The sequence below is a fragment of the Ambystoma mexicanum genome, chromosome 9 (assembly GCF_040938575.1).
Source record: "Ambystoma mexicanum isolate Mex_15411 chromosome 9, UKY_AmexF1_1, whole genome shotgun sequence".
Classification (NCBI taxonomy): domain Eukaryota; kingdom Metazoa; phylum Chordata; class Amphibia; order Caudata; family Ambystomatidae; genus Ambystoma; species Ambystoma mexicanum.
Genome location: NC_090931.1, coordinates 930,468,393 through 930,488,811, shown reverse-complemented (window position 1 = coordinate 930,488,811; position 20,419 = coordinate 930,468,393). Strand labels below are relative to the sequence as shown.

At 46.4% G+C, this 20,419-nt stretch overlaps 1 protein-coding gene across 1 annotated transcript in view; it reads left to right on the top strand.

Annotated features, from left to right (window-relative positions):
- AGPS (alkylglycerone phosphate synthase) overlaps positions 1-20,419 on the top strand; it is a 1,795,747-nt gene that overhangs the window by 747,404 nt on the left and 1,027,924 nt on the right. The window contains exon 10 of the mRNA XM_069616114.1: positions 9,108-9,216. Within this exon, the coding sequence (XP_069472215.1) occupies positions 9,108-9,216 (109 nt within the window). The remainder of the gene's footprint in view (positions 1-9,107; positions 9,217-20,419) is intronic.

The window sequence follows — 20,419 nt, the reverse complement described above, 5'->3', positions numbered from 1 at the left end:
ACGGCAAGAGTACTGATCATTTCTCAGATCTCAGCACCCTTCACACTCAGCAGTGGCATCCGCCAGGGCTGTCCATTCGCCCCTCTCCTTTTTCCAATGGTCATCGAACCAATGGCAGACTATGTTAGAGCATGGCACGCCAGTCAAGGAATATGACTGCTCGATAACCCCGAGATAATATCCCTATACCCGGAAAACATGCTGTTATATATTAGGAACCCGTCCACGAATGTAGATCCTATACTAAGTGACGTGACCCGGATAGCAACCTTTTCTTGGTTCATAATCAACTACAGCAAGTCTTGATATATTCACGCTCACTGTGGTGATATAAATAACCCACATGCGAATATCCTCTCCAATGGTCACCGGAGAAAATCCGATATTTAGGGGTTCAAGTGTCTAGATCTGAATAAATCCTACTAAAAGATAACTATATTGCTACTCAACAATACGTTGACTTCAAAATAGCCAGATGGCGCTCGCTTCCGCTGGCGGGGGAGGCTGTCGCTGGTGAAAATTATTCTAGTCCCGAAGCTCATGTATATTTTTGCTAATGTCCGTCTGGCCTGGGAAACAATACTTTGATAAACTGCACACTGTGTGCGCTCAGTTTCTGTGGCACGCCTGTGCGGTTTGCAAAAAATTGGCACATATGACCCTACCCTATGAGAAAAGTGGTTTCACCGCCCCCAACCTAAAGCTATACTGGACAGCAGCAGAGGCCCAGTATGCTACATACTGGAAATCGGACTCTGCTGACTCCTCTCACATTAAACTTGAAAAGCTGGCAGGGGGCGAAAACAATCCTAAGACATAAATACTGCCCCGAACCTATAGAGGCGACTCACCTCAAGATCCCACTGCCGCCACACTATTGGCATGCGATCGGATACTATGACCATTGTCAGAAACGCGTCCTTATTTTAAATGGCTCCCTATCTGGAGGTACCCCGGGCTTGAATCCACACATGATGTCCTGTTGTCCCGACACTGGCAGACTCTGGGACACTGGCAGACTCTGGGATACCAAGTACTGAATGATCTTTTCCCAGAAGGGAAATAAATTACCCCACAAACGTGGCGGGCTAGTCACACCGGGTCGGCACTGGAAATGTTCGAATATTACAGATTGCGAGCCTCTGTACATGCCATGTGGTCGTGTTACCCAGACGAAACCCCGACACACCCGAATGACACTACATTGTTAATTCTGGAGGGGCCCGGGGAGTGGTCTCCTCATTATACAAACTTTTATTAGCAAAAGTCCCGTGTCAACCCCACAAGTGCGAGGCAAATGGCCAGACAAACTGGACCTTGAAATTTCAGAAAGGTGGAGAAAAATGTGCCTCCACACATGTAAAGTCTCCCTCAACTTCAGATTCCGCTGCATGCAGTACAAACTTCTCAATCGATGATACTACACTCCCTATAGACTCAACAATCTGGACCGTCGCACGACACACACTTGCCCGAGATACCACCATCAAGCGACCAACCACACACACGTTTTGGAAATGCAGTAAACTTCATGCCTTCTGGAGTGAAATCCTGCGAGCATTCTCTGAAATTATAGGTACCACTGTGGGTCCAGATCTGTTTGGGATATGAGGTGTTGCCTGCGGTAAGACAATGACCACCTTTTTGTGAATGTAAGCTGTATGGTTGCAAAGAATTGTTTTCTCCAATGCGGGAAACGTCCTTCTCCAACATTTGCAATGTGGCAAAACGCATTTACCTGGACCCAAAACATGCGAGGAAGAAATCACCTCTGCACATGCTCGACCGAAAAATGTATGGACCGATGTCCACACATACCTCCTCAATCGAACTGAGAGTAATCCACCATCTCCGGAGCCGACATAAATAGTACCCCAAATTGGCTCGCATTGTAAGCATCGCAAAGTAAGATTGTACTGTTTGCCAATGTGAAATGGAAAATGTGTCTAAACATGTACTGCAAGACCTGCCTAAGTGTATGTGGTGTTAACTTCTGCTAATAAATCATTTTTGTCTAGCACAGTTTCCTCTTTCCATCTTGGAGTAACTCACTGTCCATTTTGTATTTTGGGTGTGTTTCCTGGTCTCCCCTAATATTGTACATTTCGCCACTGTCTCCAATTCCTCTGCCACTGCTCCCCTGGAGTGATTTTGAGGACCCTCTGGTGAGTACTGGGTTTCTCATACGGCTTCTAGATGGGTGAAGGCGAAGCCATTTCCTCTTGAGCAACCAGTTATTTCCTGCTGTTTTGGGCTGGGTCTTTTCCATTGTTCACAGGTGCATTGTGGTACAATTATTCTTTACGCTGTGCTGCCTCCTGCAATCCACATCCTAACCCAGGTTTCTGAGGATTCTAGCGCATGATGATAGCTGTAGTTTCTGGGTCTTGTGTTGGGACATCAGCCTGCTCTGAATGCCATGATTCTGGAGAAAGAGGCTGATGGGCATCGAGTCAGAGAAAGAAGCGCCAATTGTACATAAACATCTGCATGCATACTTGGGAGCCATGGACAGGGTTACCGCTTAACTCTCCCACCCAACCTTTGCGGTAGGACTTTCTCTGCCCTGGTAGGTTACCTACCCCAGGTTGAGAGGGGTCTTTTCCCCACCTCCCTCCCCTTGACAGTGTCGGATCCTGTCCACATATCGTGCACAGGCATACCCAGCTATTTTAAAGATTTAATTACTTATAATGTCCTCTTGCTGGAATTTCCCTCGTCACTGAAGTCTTTACTCAAATTAGAATTATAAAAAGTAGGAAGTAATATGATCTTTACATGCTTTTTGATTTAATGGGGTTCACTGAAGAGAATGAGGAATTATCATGCAGATCATTCATTCTCCATAACATTTTGTAATGTATTTTATCACTCGTAGAATTTCTCTACATCAGCTGTTTTTTCTGTGTAATTTATGGTCCCTTCAGCCACTTTCTATAATTGTGCTTTATATTGTTATATTCCTGTTCTCACGAATACCAGTCTGCACTCTGACGAGCTATACATTTCAAGCAAATTATGCGTTATGGTGTGCCCTAGTGTGAATACAGTACACAAAGCCATGAGAAAGTTCTACATGATCTAGCAGAAATAAAAGGATTAGAAACTCGAGAGGGGTGCGGGGGGGGGGGGGGGAGTACACATTGCCCTTTCGTAAATGCAGGAATCGGATTAGCAGACTCCCAGAATCTACAATTGCTCGTGCATGGATACAAGAGACCTATTAGAAAACTGAATTAGAAAGAACAAGGAAGATGCACTGACCATAGAGCAGATGAAGGATACAGAACTGACGTGACCATGAATGCACATTTATGCAAACTGAGGTTAGAAGGGGGCCGGTGGCGTTGCCATAAGTGTTCCAAGATACAAATGACTTTGTTGGATGCAATCTATGAATGATCGATTTTATTATAGAAGAAGCAATACTAAAGCAAGTTAGACCATGAGTCAAGCGTTTTTGTTTTTTTAAACTTAATTTTATTAGCATTAATGTAAACATTTCGCAAAAACGCCACTTCCCCTCCCCCTTATCACTCCCTCCCCCGAGAATCCACTCTCTAATACATGACTTCTGGCATGTTGGCTCTTTCCTCCATTATCCTCATACATACATCTCCCCACCTGTTTCTAGTCTTTGGCTTTTACCGTCCATGTGGCCAGTAGCGCCGTTGTCAGGGTTCTTTTCTGTAATTTCGAGGTGTTGGTCAGGTTTCGGTTCAGGGCCCCTACCGTCGACTCTGCCTGTGTCATGGGTAGTGTGTCCCAGTGTTATTTCTTGAAGGCTGTTCATCACCTCCTCCCAGAATCGCCTGGTCTTGGGGCATCCCCACCAGATATGCTTCCAATCCCCCACTCCTCTGCATCCCCTCCAGCTTTCCTCGGGTGTGGTTCAAAACATCTTGCGCAGTTTACTGGGGGGTTTAATGCCATTGAAGTATCATTTTGTACCACGCCTCCCGCAGTTGGAGTGATCTAGTCAATTTTATGATATTCTTCCAAAGCTCCTCCCAGTGACTCATGGGTATTTCCTCCCCTAGCGAGTTCCCCCAGGCGACTTGGTACGGCCAGGGGCTTATATCTTGGCATTCCTGTAGTTTTTATATATATCTGCCACCAGGTGTTTCTTCCCCGAGTGTGTGGTGATGAATATTTCAAATTTCGTTAATGGCCTCGTGGCTGCTTGTAATGTCTCCCTCTGCCTCAGCCAGTGTCTGAGCTAGGTGTATTCATATCTATCTTCATCTACTCCTACTCGTGTCTTGCAGCCTACGAAAGACATCACATCCCCTTCCGATAGCATGTCTGAGATCTTTTTGCACTCCTTTTCTTTCCATTGTGTGACCATCTTTACAGTATTTATACGTCCCATCCATGAGATTTTCATTGGGGACCACCTTGCGAATTTGCTTAAGTAGGTCTGCTTTATATAATGTGGCCACCCTGCTTGTATGTTTGATGCCTAGGTATGTTAGGCTGCCCTCCGCTACCCTGAATTGGGCGCACTTCTTTATTTGGCTGGCCATCTCTTTCGGGAGTCCTATTTCTAGCATCTCCGACTTCCCCATATTTATTTTTAGGCCAGATAACCCTTCTTGTTCTTTGAGTGCTGTAACTAGGGAGAGTATGGATTCCTCCGGTTCTACTAGCGTAAGAAGCATATCATCTGCGTATGCTGCAGTTTTGCGTGTCCCCCCGAGCCTCCATGAAGGGCACTCCCATAATATCCTGGTTCTGCCGAATTGCCGCTAGAGGGGGTTCTAGATAGCTGCCATATAGGTGAGGTGACAGGGGGCAGCCTTGTCTCGTCCCTCGTTCTATGTAGACTGCTCAGAGATTTGGTCATTTATTGCCAAGGGTGTTATAGCATGCTCGCACCATTTTAATGTATTGAGGTCCAAAACCCAACTGGCTCACCGTCTGAAACAGATATGGCCATTCAACTCTATCAAAAGCTTTCTCAGCGTCTAGTGTGATAATCGTGGCCGGTATCTGTTTCCTGTCAAGTTTTTCCAAGAGGTGTATCACCCTTCTGGTGTTATCCCACTTTTGCCTTCCTTTAATGAATCCGGATTGGTCTTGTCCTATTATCCCGGGGAGGACCCCCTTTACCCTCTCTGCTAATATCCCGGTGTACATTTTAGCGTCCACATTCAATAGCGCTATAGGCCTGTATGACCCACAGTTTGTAAGATCTTTATTTGGCTTCCCAAAAAGGACTACCTTTGCTTCCGACATGGAATTAGTTACCCCTTCGCCATCCCTGAAAGAGGTGTATAGATTTGCTAGGAATCCCTTGATCTCATTACAGTAGGCCTTGTAGAATCCCCCTGTGAAGCAGTCTGGCCCCAGTGCTTTATTGCTCCGTAGGTCTTTTCACCCTCTCCACTTCCTCTTCTGTTATCTCCCGGTCCAGGCTCTCCCTCTTATCTTTGGCAGTTTTATTTTTACCAGGAATGCCTGTATCTTTTTGACTTCAGGTTTCCCCGTGGCATACAGTTCCCTATAGTATGTTTCGAAGGCCTTGGTTATCCCCACTGTTTGAGTCATTCTCTCCCCCCTCGCTACCTTTATTCCCCCTATGTGCCTCTGTCCTTTCTAATGTTTTAGGAGCCTGGCAAGCATTTTGTCAGCTTTGTTTGCACTCACATAATACCTTTTGTTTGAGCCTTAGTAGGGAACTTTCCGCTTTATTTGTGTTGAAGAGCCGCAATTGTCTCTGTGTCACTTTAACTTTGTTGTAGTTCTCTCTCTGATGTCTGTCCTGCTATTATTTTTTGAGTTTGTCAGTGCTTCCTCTTGTTCTTTCTCTAGGCTGTTTCTCTCTTTTTGCCGTTGGGCTTTCAGAGAGATCAGTTCCCCCCTTAGCACTGTTTAAAGGCATCCCATATGCTCCTCGCTCAGACCCCTGCTGTATCATTCAAAGTAAAGTTTTCCATTATCTTGCGCCGCACCCTTTCTCGCATTACCAGATCTCTCGGTACTTTTCTTGGTATCGCCATGCCCATAATCAGCTATTTGGTTTTATGTCCCACAAGGAAATCTTCATTAGTGCATGGTCCGATAATTCTATCGGGCCGAGTTCTATGTCTGAGTGATTCTACTATCCCGGGGTACCCCATGCATAGTTTATTCTTGAGTATTTCTGATGCAGATGCGAGAAGCACGTGTACCCAATTTCCTGTCCCTTTTTCGCCCTCCATAGGTCCTTCAGCGCCATCCCCTCCATTTTATGTCTAAGTGCCTCTGATGGTCGTGCTCCTTTATTAGTGTTCTGCCCACTCCTATCTGTCTCCGGATCCCAGGTCATATTTAGGTCCCTTGTGAATATCAGTTCCCCAACTGTAAACTGTTCTAGTTTCCCTAGGACCTGTTTAAGAAATGTGTCTTGACCTGTGTTGAGGGCATAGACGGTTCCTATAGTGATGGTTCTCTGTCCTATCTTCGCATGAATGAATGTGTCTCCCGTTCTGGTCTACTAGCGTATTCAGCACTTTTGCATTCAACGTGTCTTTAAATCCTATCATTACCCCTGCCGTCTTATTGTTTGCATTCGCCCAGTGCAATTGCGCATATTGGTTAATTTGTATTTAGTGTTTGTCTTCCTTCCTTATATGTTGTAGTAGGAATATATCTGCATTGTGTTTCTTAAACTCGCTTTGAACTTTCTTCCGTTTTACTGGTGTGTTCAGGCCCCTCACATTATGTGAGATAATTACAAATGGCTTCCCCATTGATCTAAGCTTTCACGCTCTTCCTTTCTACTGAGCGCCCTATGCGGTTTCCCCCTTTCGTCCTTGTTTCTATGTGGATTCTCCTGCCCCCCTCCCCTCTCCTCCTACCCTCCCCTCTTTTCCCAACCCCCCACGTCACCCCCTGGTCTGACTCGGTATCCGTGGACTTAACGCACCTTGTGCGCCCCAACCTATGTTTCCCCCTGGTACCTAGGTACTAAACCTAAGCGTTTCCAAGTGGTGTCACTTCTCCTTCCCTCCGAGCTTCCTTGTTGTAGGATCAAAGTCTCTTGAGTGTGTGCATGTCCGAGTGGAGTTACCCCCTTTTTGGCGTGTTTAGTTTCATTTGGGTGTCTTCCCCCGTTGGATTCAGCTCTCGGCTAGAAATCTCCCCCTTCATTTCCTATGTCGAGGGGCCTTTCACTTTCTCTCCTCTTTTCCCGTCTGCTGTGGACCATTCCCAGGGGCTTGGGTCCTAGCCTGCATTTTTCATTACTCCTCTCCTCTGTGACCGTCTCCTCCATTTCCAGCCCTAGTACTGCCATTCCTTCATCACAGTTTGTGACTCTTTGTTGTTTCCCGTCCCACGGGAATGTCAACCTGAAGGGGAACGACCATTTGTATGGGACTTTTTCTTCCTGCAGTTTCCTGGTGACTGGGCCCATCACTCTTCTCTTCTGTACTTCTGCGAATGTTTAACTTAAAATAACTGAAGGAATACCTTATTTTGTAGAAAACGGAGAACAGAAAACGCAGAACATGAGAACCTAGCATGACGATATTAAAGAAGCATTCAGAGAAACCTGTTATGCAAAAGGAAAGGGATTTTGCTTTATTTTTTCAATCAGAAATGGAAGTCCGCAAGTATCGGAATCCTTATTGATGTGAATCCAACAAATCTTATCTGGATTGAAATACTGTAATTTAAATATTTAAATGTACACACACAAACTGTGAACATCACCTGTTTCAAGTTATAGTTTGACACAGATATGTCATTTATGATGTGAATAAAAAGATTTGTAAATCTAAAAAAATAAACTTTTTTGTATCAAACAAGGAGACCTGAACGTAAGCTTGTCAGATGCCTGGGACATTCTCCCACCGAAGGCCCCTTCTACTCAAATGCTCTGCAGGAAGTGAAAGAGTGGGCATTTGGTGGCAACAATGTCATCAGAATGTAATAAGGTAAAACATTTCACCAAAAACGGCAGTTACATAAAATCTGTCCTAGATCAATCACTGTAGTGTCCAGTATCAAAGCTGGCATGTGACTATACACCTTGGTCTCCAATTGGCCTACCTAACCAACTCTCCTGGCTAAATATGTGCTTCATTGGGGGTGGTAAATATATTGCCATTCTGGACCCTGCTACCCAGTTTTTACAACCCTTGTTTGGGGGGACCACGCTCTAAATGTGCACAAAATTGCACCCGTTTTTCTAATTAGCGTTTTCTGGTGCAGGTATGTTAATATGTTCCAAGTTTACCAACACGAGTGAAAGGAAAGTCTGAGTTTACTTTTCCAGCATTTGGGTCTGTGATCTCACATGTGGGCATACGTCTCTGCAATTAGTGGTTCATACACTGAGCTATTTTCCTTACCTTTTTCTCACTCGCCCAATATGTATTTCAACTTCAGTTATTGCACATGATCAATCTGCTCCCAAAAGAAAGGCTACCACAGCACACAAGTTGTACTACATTAAATGCACACATTGTATACATTACAGTGGACAGAGGGCATTACAGGGTAGTTGATCACACTGGAACTTAATTGTCATCAACAGCCAGGCAGTAGGCTCAGAGATTCAGTGCATTAAACAATAACATGACGTGTTATTGATGCTTTCTAAAAAATAATTCACTGACCTCTTTGCATCAGGTAGTAAGGTGTGAGCCTGGGGGCATGGGCCCAGTTTCCTCCACCTACTAAAAAGTGTCTGTCCCTAAGAGATTGAGTTTTCTAGCAGAGTGGAGTGCTTTCGATTCTGTGGGATCACTGTATGAAGCTATCGTGGGCTCTTCACAGTAGATAGGAGAGAATTTCATATCTCATCATTGCCTGCTGTATATTAGCAGGGGAGGGTACACTGTTTTTTGGATTGCCTAATTATTGACACAGGTGGCAAGAGCTCAGGCTATTTTTGATTGCATAGCTAATTATATTAAATGTGCAATGTAAATATCTCTTTGGTATTAGGTAACAGAAAATATTTTATTTTGTTATTTTCAACGTAAGCATGCAATTCTAAAGGCACTTCCGAGAACTATTATTTTTAATGAAATCATGTAGAGTCTGTCTTGGACATTTTATTTATTTTCAAATAATTAAACTTGCTTATGATTCTGATTTTTATCTTCTTTTAACAGGTTGTTCATATAAAAATGGTGACACCCAGAGGGGTAATAGAAAAAAACTGTCAAGGACCTCGAATGTCAACTGGTCCAGATATCCATCATTTCATTATGGGTTCTGAAGGTAAAAAATTGGCCTAATTATTTTGGCACTCAAGTAGATGGGTTTAAACATTGTGTCTAGGATACTGCAAGAAGAAATCATTGAACAGTCTTTAGCAATATTGAACATGGAAGCATGCATCTAGTTCAAATGAATGAGTGAAAGGCTGGAAACTGCTTCAGCATCACCTTAATCATGTATACGGATTATAGGTTTGACACTGCTGTAGCTTTGATCCTATAAGGAAGATACCTTTCAATAGTCACGTTACCTTTATTTGAATTACACCATCTTCATTTGCACTGTGGAGTCCATTGCGGATCCACACTTTAACCATTGTGCAATCTTTGTTGCTGCATTTGCCTGACCAATAGCATCATATGACTTTGCGTTTTTAGAACTATGCCAACATCCAGATTGTGCCATGGCTGTATGGCATCCTGGATGAAGCCTATTATACTGATAGGACTTATCTCCTGGGATTGTTCAATCTTTTTCAGCTGTCTAAAATTGAATTGAAGTAAAATGGACATCCTGACCCCTCCCCCTCCAAAAGACTGATATAAAACAGGTCATATCTTTCTGTCCTTCATACATGAGTGACTGCCCTTAAAAAAATTACGAGGAGTACAATTTGATTTGAATTGAACTGTGGTATCACAAATATGTGCCATACTTCACATTTCTTCTTTTTATTTACAACAGTTTAGCACAGTTTCAGATGCGTTCTCACCCTAAAGCGATTACCAGTTGTATCACCCCACAGCTTAATTATTGTAATACCTTCTATCTTGCTTTCTTAACTCCTCTATCAGCAGTCTACACAATTTTCAAAATGGATCCGCTCATCTGTTGATGAAACTCCTAACGGTTTAACCATGACACGGTAACTCCCATGGTTGCCAGTCCAGAAGCAAATATTTTGTACGTCTCCTGTTCTTATACATAGGACTGTACATTCACATCAATCTCCATTTATGGCTTAGAAATTTTGCCCCTCTGATGTACAGCGAACACTGCATACCTGTGTTCTTTATTGAAGTTGCCCAATTCCAAATGTTCCTCCTTTGAAGCCTGCACATTTTTTATAAGGGGATTTTTCAGAGAAGAGCATAAATGGGTTAAATGCATAAGATAACAAAGCATTTACAAAAACCATTGCATAAGAATTCAAGAAGAAGTAAGAAAGAATGTATTGTTTCAAGTAAAATATTTAATTATAAAATCGAACAATTTATGTGTAATTATTTAATATAAAAGTAATACTGTATAGACGTGCAAGGGAACGACCATGATCTACGAAGGAGTAAAATGGGAGGGAATGTCATTAAATAATATGCTAGAATTAATAATTTTCTGTTCATGTTGTGAGGTTTAGAAATGTGAGGCTGACAACTTTGTAAAGAGGTTTCAAAATTTGCCATTTTATTAAATTAAAATGTTTTATAAATGCCGCATTAGCTCTACCGTGACAAGGATTTCCCTGCCTAAAATAAACTAAAGCAAACACTCTTAGAAAGGATATCCGTCCCTCACACTTATACATTCAACAAATCAATAAGGAATTGCATGGCAGTTTAAAACAACAAAATTAATATAACAGTTGAGGTCGTAATAGGAACACAGTTCCTTTTTGTATGATCATAGTGAATTCCCCTTCCCCAAATTCAAGCAGGATTCTGCTCCACAGTTTTTAAAAACAAGGAAATAAGGAAATCCTGGTTTGTACCAAAGTTCCAACACAAGTGTTTGTCGCGTCAACTTGACAACAGACAGTTTCAACACTTCAATGAGACACAAAAAAATAGAATGTTTTCTTCTTTCAGCGAGAATGAGCTTCAGATTTCTCTTCACATGCGCAACAATAATTGTCTTTGTCAGAATAATTTGCCAGAACTGAACACTTCGAATGGATTGTGTCCTCCAACGTTTTCCACATCTTTTACATGTAATGTCCACAGCTGTGCACTTCGGAAACTTTTTCAGCAGAGGGCGTCTTGCGTCGATGACGTCGGGTCGATATCCCTCGAAGGCCTCCGTCTAGGGCGACGTCACTGGATGTTATAAATAGGACGCACGGTGCCTGTAGCCTCAGTTCCATTTTTTCAGCGAACGTGTTGTTTCGTGAAACTCGGCGCGCCTCGTGTGTTATCGTTGATGTCTTTTTCTTCGACCCCTCCGACTCCGCGGACTGTCTTCAAGACCTGCCAGGACTGCAAGTCGAAAATGTCCATCACAGACTCGCTTCTCATTTGTTTGTGGTGCCTGGGCGAGTCGCACGACACCGATGGCTGCTCGAAATGCCAGTCGCTGACTGCCAAGGCCTTGCTGGAGCGGAAGGGGAAGCTCCAGGTAGGTAAGGTTTATAAGCCCAGTAAGTCCCGAAAAATCCAAGTCCAAAGGGGTGTCCACCGACGACTCGAGGGGCCGACCGTCCGCATCGGGTGGAGGCGCGGAGTTCTCGGTCCTAGAGTGGTTTCCGCAATTCTTATTTTTCGTTGCGGCATTCGCCTTCCCCGTCCTCCTCTGAGGGAGCTGCGAGGAAAGTGGCATGCCCGACAAAGTCCTCGACTCTGGAGGAATGGGCTGTCTTTAAGGACCAAATGTTAGCAATATTTCAATCGCAAAAGGCATGTGTCCGGACGCGCCTTCTAACGAAGCACTCTGGATCGGTCTCGTACCGTGGCTCGCGCGCCTTTGGGCTTGGGTCCGTGACGCGACTCGCATAGGGAACCTTTGCGTTCCCGCTCGGACAAGGCTTCGGAGAGTGGAAAGAGACGTGCTTCTAGGTCTCGGTCCTCGTTCCCAGCGAGACTGCTGCAACCTACTAAGGGCTCGATGCCGGCGTCACAAGGTCTAGGTTGTCGACGCTGTCGGCGTCAAAGCCTTTGGCACTATCGGCGCCTTCATGGATTTTTTCTCGAAATTTGCCTTTGGAGTAGCCCAATGTGGTGGATCCTCCTAGGAAGGCTAAATCAAAGTCTGTGAGGCCAGTTTTGGACTCAAGGCCCTCTTCTGTCACCAGGCCCAGGTTTCAACTCCCTCTGGCTGACCTCTATGAAGAGGAAGAAAGGTCTGAATTTGAGGACCCTGGTGAACTTGCCAGTGGGTTGGACACTTCTCCAGAAAGTGGAATTTGGTAGGCCTGAGCCTGGGGCTCATGGGGAGTCTTCATACCGGAGGCTCATGGCTAGAGTCTCGGATGATCTGGGCTGGTCCATTCCTCCTGAAGACTTTGTGCAGGATGATCTAACGGACATCTTAGATCAAGGTCCGTCCTCTGACCCAGTTTTACCATTTCATCTCACCTTGCAGAAAAGGGTGGCAGCTGCTTGGCAGTCCCCGGAATCTCTTCCGGCTGTTAATAAATATTTGACAAAGAAATACTGCCATTCCGTTAGCGACCCCAGCTATTTATCTACTCACCCCACTCCTGAGAGTTTGGTGGTTCAGGTGGCGACGGCCACCTCGAGGCAGGCAGCGTACCCTACCATCACTCTGAATAGGGACGACAAGTGCTTCGACGGTTGGGCCCGGAAGGTATTTTCTGCTGGGAGCATAGCTATGGAATCGGCCAACTCCACTTGTGCCTTGGCAAGGTTTTCACACTCTGTGGAACTGTTTCTTTAGCGGCTGAGCATATTCCCGAGGGGGAAGAAAGGGATGGATTCCTTGTTCTCGTGCAAGACGGCAAGGATGCCATGTGCGAATCCCTTCAGTCGGGCTTGGATACGACCGACAGTGTTAGCCAATCCATGGCTGCGAGCAGCGTTATACGCAGGTTTGCGTGGTTGCGGAAGTCGGGTTTTGCGCCGGACGTGCAAGCCAGTCTTCTCAACATGCCCTTTGATGGCGCACATTTGTTTGGCAGCAAGGCTGACGAGAGCCTTGAGAGGTTTCAGGCCTCGAAAGCTGCGGCTAAATCTTTAAGCGCAGCGGTGTGTCAACCTTAGCCTTTTCGTCCGAGGGGACAGCAATGGAGGGGAGGTTACTACTCCTCCTTTGGTAGAAAAAGAGGGACTGCCAGCCAAAGAGGACAGTGAAAATGTACCCCTGGTTGTCAGGGATTTTGCGGTACAAAAGCCGCTCAGGCAGCTGCATCTTTGCCTTCAGGCACTGCCACAGCTGCTTTCAAACAGTCATGAGGCCATGTTCCATGGTTCGGCGGTTGGGGGAAGACTGTCTCAGCATCTCGAAGAATGGCGAGCCATTACTTCAGATGCATGCGTTCTGGATACCATAGCCCACGGCTACTGCCTTCCCTTCCCTTCCTTCAGCAGCCTCACAACAATCCACTGAGGAAACTCTCAGGCTTCCGGATCTGCTCCTTGCGCAGGAAATACTAACCCTGATGGACAAAGGCACTGGAGAACTGGTGCCTGTAGCGGACAGGAACAAGGGATGGTAATCCCCTTATTTCTTTGATCCCCAAGAAATACTGGGGATTGAGACCCATCATGGACTTGCGTTGGTTGAACAAACTTCTCAGGAAGGACAAGTTCAAGATGGTTATTCTTAGGTTCTCCAGGCCCTTCAACTTCAGAATTGGTTGGTGTCTCTGGACCTACAGGATGCTTACTTTCATGTGCCGATTCATCCCAAGCACAGAAAGTACCTGACGTTTGCGGCTGGCGACTTGCACTTTGTTTCTGGTCCTGCCATTCGGATTGACCTCCGCCCTGAGAGTCTTCACCAAGCTAATGGTGGTGCTGGCAGCGTATCTCAGGCGAGGGGGTATTCATATCTACCCCTACCTGGACGACTGGTTGATCTGGGCGCGCTCTCCTGAGCAAGCGTTGGATCACCTCGGTCTTACCTGTCGCACACTCCATAGGCTGGGCTTCTCCCTGAATTTCAAGAAGTTGCATCTGAAACCTTCCCAACAGCTCCAGTACATGGGTGCTGTGTTAGACACACGTCCTCGGGGAAGTGCTCGCCTCCCAAGGTGAGGGCTCATCACATTGTGCAGATAGTGGACAAGTTTCAACATGCCCAGAGTATCCCGGCTTTCAAATTCTTTTTTTTATATAAAATTTTTATAGGTACAAACATAACATCGATTAATTAACACTTGGTCAATACATTAAACACACAGGTATTCACTTCTTCGCAAAGCTTGAATTCTTTCTCCTATCCTTTTATACTGTAGATCGGTTATGCTCAGTGGCTTTTAGGATCGTCTCGATCACATGCATGAGTTCTATTCTGGTAGTTCATCAGATTCTAGGCTCCTTTTTTCATGCCTTCAAGTGTCTTCCCATCTTTGCCATATCTTGGCTGCTTTCTCTGGGCATCCTCTTGTGGTGTACACTCTTGTTTCCATCGGTACGCACATGTCCACATCCGTTACCCATTTCTCATATTGTGGGGTTGAGGCTGAGCCCCATAATTGGGCTAGGTTCCTCTTTGCAAGTCCAGTGGATGTTGCAAACATGAGTTTTTCGTATCGAGATAGCTCTATCTCTGCATCGATCCCTAGTATCAGGAGTTTGGGGTCCATCGGTATCTCGCGGCCAACCACTATTGATAGCCTGTCGCAGCATTTTTGCCAATAGTCTTGTATTTGTGGCCATTCCCACTGGATATGGAAGAAGGTCCCTCTCGTTCGATGGCATCGTAGACAGTTGGGATCCGTCGCCCTTCCCCATTGATGCAGAGCCTCTCTGGGATAATATATTCTGTGCAAGATTTTTAGCTGGATCAGCCCGATTCTGGCAGAGATTGCTGTCTCTTTGGGGTACATGAGGGCATTAGTCCAGTCCTCTGATTGAATTGGACCCACATCTCTCTCCCATTTCTCTTTGAGTTCTGTGAGTTCCATTGTAGCGAATGAGTTGATTGTATTGTACATTGTAGATGTTATTTTGTGATCAATTCGCTCCATCACTGTTCCTCTCGATCGGGGTACACTCTGGTACATTAGGGAGGTCAATCTCACTTGCGATAAGGGCGTGTCTCATTTGCCTGTAGTGGAAGTGTTCTGAATCAGGGAGATTGAATTTGTCTTTTAGAGCTTGGAAAGATTTTATTTCACTTTCCGTTACCATGTCTTCTAGTCTCTGGATCCCAGCTTCACCCCATGCCGACCACTTGGGGATACCGCTGAGCTCTGGAAGATGCTTATTATGCCACAGGGGCTGTTTCATTGTGACCTTCCCTTCCCATCCCAGGTGTTTGTGTGCATCCGTCCAGATCTGTGTCCTCTGAGCGGCCATTGTGGATGTGTTCTTCCGTGTTCTTTTTTGATAGAGGTTTTCCATCGGGGTGATCCCTTGCTCCGACTGCGTATCTGCTCTGTTGTGCGGTAGGTTTGTGTCGTTGTGTAGGATGTCATTCACTACTGGCATCTGGGCTGCCCAATAATAAGTTTGTAGGTGCGGGAGTCCAATTACTCCTTCCCATACTGATCGCTGTAGGGTTTTCAGTGCGATACGAGGGTGCCCTCCTCCCCACAACAGGTTCCTAAGTGTCTCATCTATTTTGCGAAATTCTATTTTCGGTATGTATATCGGAGCGTTCTGCAGGATGTATATGAACCGGGGGAGGGCGAGCATCTTGAATAGAGCAGCTCTTTCCAGCAGTGTGAGTGGAAGAGTCATCCAGTGCCTCACATCATTCACAAATCTATCTCTTATTGGGTGTAGGTTATTTTCTGTATATAGTGTTAGATCTGTCGTGATCTTTATCCCGAGGTATCGGAACTGCTCTCTTTCTGTTTTGTACGGGCAGTTATTCAGAATTGTCGGATCAAGTCCTTGATCGGGAATAGCAGGGATTTATCATTGTTTACCCTTAGCCCACTGAAGATCCCATAGGATCCCATTCCATAGGTGGTTAACATATTTGTGACGATGGGGCAAGAGAGAGCTGGGTCACTCGGGTAGATTAGAAGATCATCGGCGTATAGGGAAACCTTGTCTTCCCAGTCCTGTGCCCACTGGAAACCTTTCCATTCCTGGGATTCTCTGAGCATTCTCGCTAGTGGTTCAATCGCCAGTGCGAATAACATCGCCGATAGGGGGGCATCCCTGTCTGGTGCCTTTTCCAAGTTTTATGCTTCTCGAGGACCACCCATTTACTCTGATTTCTGCTCTTGGGGCTTTGTATAGGAGTTTAACCCAGTTTGTGAATTGAGCTCCGAATCCCATTTTAGCCATTATGATCCACAGGGCCTCCCAGTGAACGGAATCGAACGCTTTCTCAAAGTCAATAGTGAGGAGCTCCAGTTTGTCTTGTAGAGCCGGTGATCTTTCGATGGCAGTTTATAGTCTATGAATATTCATTTGTGTGGATCTCTGTGGCATGAAGCCGCATTGGTCCGGATGGACCAAGCATGTTATCACTGTCTGTAGTCTGTTGGCTAGTATTTTCGCCAGTACTTTGGCTTCAATGTTTGAGTGAGATTGGTCGGTAGGAGCTACATGCATCCGGAGGTTTGCCTTCTTTATGTATCACCACTATACTTGCCTTTCTTAAGTCCGGCGGGAGTATACCTTTTTCCTTTGCATGCAGGAACATTTTAAGCATGTGTGGTGCCACTTCTGCGGTGCCAATTTTCTTCCAGATTTCCACAGGAAAGCCGTTGGGTCCCGGGGTTTTCCCATTTTGAAGCTGGGAGATGGCAGTCGTCAGTTCTTCCTCTGTTATTTCAGCTTCGAGTGCCAACCTCTGTGCTTCATTTAATGTTGGAATGGTCAACGTATCCAGTATGCTGGGGTCCGTAGGGGTCATCGGCGGGGCATATAGGTTTTCGTAATAGGTTGCAAAGGCTTCTGCAATATCTGGGTCAGTTGTGGCACATTCGGTGTTTGTGGTTTTTATCCGGCGTACTTGTAGGTGGCCCTCTTCTCTCCTTTCTAGCCATGCAAGCATCTTGCTGGCCTTATCTCCCGTTCCGTATATTTTGGCGCGTATGGTTCTATGTGCATGTTTTGCACACGTTCGCGCCACATTCTGTAGCTTCTTTTGCGCCACTTGTAAAGTTGTGTTGTCTCCTGCCGCTCCTGTGCTTATGTAATTTGCCTCAGCCCGTTTCACCTCTGCTTCTGCAGCTTCCACTTTGTGCTGGTGCGCTTTTTTGTGTGCTGCTGTCCAGCTCAGGATTTCACCCCTCAGGGTCGCCTTGTATGCTTCCCCTATTACCCCCGCGTCCTCCACTGAGTCCTGGTTCAGCTCAAAGTATGCTGCAGTTGCTTCCTGACTTTTTTCTGTTAGTTCCGGGAATCCCAGGTAGTATGCATTCATTCTCCACCTCGGTGGCGGCTGTGGTCTCTCTGTCTCAAGCAGAATCGTGAGTGGGGAGTGATCTAAGATCACTCGGGGTTGTAGTGTTGCCTCTATTACTTTATGTATGCTTTCGCCAGGGAGGAAAAAAATAGTCAAGTCTGGACATTGACGCATGTGCGCCCGAGTGGAAAGAGAATTGCCTCTCCTCTGGGTGAAGGTCTCTCCATGCATCCCTTAGGCCCAGTGCCGCCGTGAAGGTAGCAAGCTTGGTTGGTAGTGCCGGGTTTCTACCCCTTGTATGTGTGCGGTTCTCACTGATGTTCATTACCTCATTGAAGTCTCCGCCTATTACCAAAGTATCCGTTGGATTGTTTACTATTATCGGTGTAATCTCCTCGATTAAAGCTGTCATGTGTGTCGGGGGTGAATAGACTGCCAATATAGCTATGGTTTGGTTCCATAGTGTGCCTTGTATGAAAACAAATCTGCCTCCAGGGTCTTGGATTATTTTAGTTATGTCGATCGGGATCCTTTTATTTATCAGTATTAGCACACCTCTCGAGCCCATGGAGAACCCTGCGTGCATTGCTGTCCTATACATGGTTCTCTTGAAGAATCGGCAGTTTGTGCCCGCCAGATGTGTTTCAGTTGGCATTACTATATCTGGGTCTTGTCGCTTTATGTATTGCATCACTAGCCTTCATTTTATGCCGTTTCCCAGGCCGTTCACATTCCATGTCAGAAAGGCTAACTTTTTAGTATTATTTCTTGATGTGGCCATTACTCCTTGGGTTTGGTGTTATGTGCGAGTGTCCTTCCCTTGCGATCTTCATGCATGCTGTGATTGTTGCAGCCCTGCTGAGCCATTTGATTAGCGAACACCTGTGTAACTCCCAATTCCCCCTCCCCATACTCCACTCCCAACTGAAGCATCTGTCGCCCATTGAACAAAACAATGAACCAATCAAACTAATCGCAAGTGCGTAGCTGTCTTTGGTATTGGAAATACCTCGGTGCGCACTTGCTGCTGTGGGGGGGCGGGGGGATGTTGTGCCGGTCTGTGGGCCGCCAGCAATCATTTTCCGGTTCCAATATGTGTCAAGCAAAGTTCGTTTGATTTCATGCCATATCTGTTTTCCTCTTTCATTCGCCATCAGTCATTCGTCTTCTCTCTGTGGTATCGCATCCATTTCTTGATGGGGTGGCCTTTCTGGTGGTTCGTTTAGCCGTGACCTGTTTCTTCTCCCCTCTTGGTGTTTGTGTGGATTCCCGTCTCCTTTCAGATTTCTCTCTGCCCAGGTCCATGCCTCTTTAGGGTCAGTAAAGTGTATTGTCGTGCCATTGTGGTATATCTTCAGCTGAGCTGGGAACAGGAGACCATATTTCACATTCAGTGTTTGAAGGCGTTTTTTGAGGGGGTCAAAGGATTGTCTCATTTGCTGCACTTCCCTAGTGAAGTCTGGGAAGAAGCCGATCTTGGAGCCGTTGTATGTTATGTCACCTTTTGCCCTGGCCATCTGCAGCACTGCATCGGCCTGCCCGTTGGTACTCTGTGCCCTTTCTATCGAGAACAGTTTCAACAAAGTCTTGGGTTCAAGCAGATGGGCAATCCATTGTTCTAGGAAGAGTTCCATGCTCTCTCCCTCAGCCTTTTCGGGCAGGCCAAGTATGCGGGTGTTGTTTCGCCTTGACCTGCCTTCACCTTCTTCCACCCTACTTTCCAGTACCTTTATGCGTTCCAGTGCTCTATTCATTTGCTGACCCATGCCTCTCAGTTCGTCTTCTGCAACCGATATACGGGTCTCCGCCTCTCCAGTGTGGGACGAGAGCTTTTGAAGATCGTGGCGTAGTAGGGAGACTTCTGTGGAAATGCCGTCCATTTTGACCTCCACAGAGGTGCGTGAGTTGTAGCTGGCGTTCATCATATCCCGTAGGGACAGATTTTCTTCAGGATTTTGTGCATCCTCCGATCTGCCCGCTTCCGTTGGTGGAAGCATGGCGGTGGTTGTGAATTGCTCCATCGTGCTCTGGTTGGTCCCTTTTTTTGTTGTCGCTCTATCTTTGCCCATCGCAGTTGTCGGCTGTTGGCTTGCTTTTGGTGCAGGCTTTAGTGTTTCGAGTCAGCCTACCGGGTAGCCTGCGCAGTGGCACTCGCGTTTGTGTGAGGTTAGTAACCAAAGCGTGTTGCGCTCCTGTGGGGCTCTCTATTATCTATGTGGGGACTCTCCTTGTTGTGTGCTGCCGGCTACCGAGTTGGCTCATGGGTCTAGTCTTCCTTCTTCCCCCCTCTGGTTATAAGGGTTGTCGCAGCTCGAGTTCCGCTTGGAGGCTGAGCCCGGGGAAGTCCTGTTCGGTTGAATTAGTTGGGGGAGTTTCCTCCCTAATTTTCCCTCCTGCAGCTTGTATGGGCTTGTATGACTTCCCCTGCCCTCTCAGTTTTATTGGGGCCTTTACCCCCGCGTTTCTTCTCGTTGTGCTGGCGGCGCATAGTGGGGTTTGCTTTCTTATAGCTTTTATCCCTTAATTCAGGATCTACCTTCTGCACTCCTCTCTGTCCCAGCTCTTGTATGGCCAGTGTTTTAGTTCGTGTTGGGGAGGGAGGGGTGCCCTGCCCTTTTCATCCACCCGCCCCCACTCCTTACCGGCTTGATTATGCAGGATGTCAGCAGGCGCTCAATGTTGTACGGAGTGCCCGCAAGCCGTGGTTTGGAGCGGGAGGCTGTGTTCCATGTGCCGTCGTTCTCTCCAGGCGCCAGTCGCTGCGCAGGGATCAGGTTGCAGCCGCTCGCCTCCACCGCAGGCCGCCCTGTTCTGTTTATGAGGGGCACTCGTTCCGGGCGTCTGTCAGTCGCTTCAGGAGTGGCGATGCGGGACGCCTCCAGCTTCACCAGGTTTCCCAGCGCTCCAGATTCGTTCTTCTCCGGGAGTGCTAGTTCGTTGCAACCGCTCCTCTGATTTGGTGCGTAGCGGCCATCTTGGATTCACTTCAGTGCCAGTC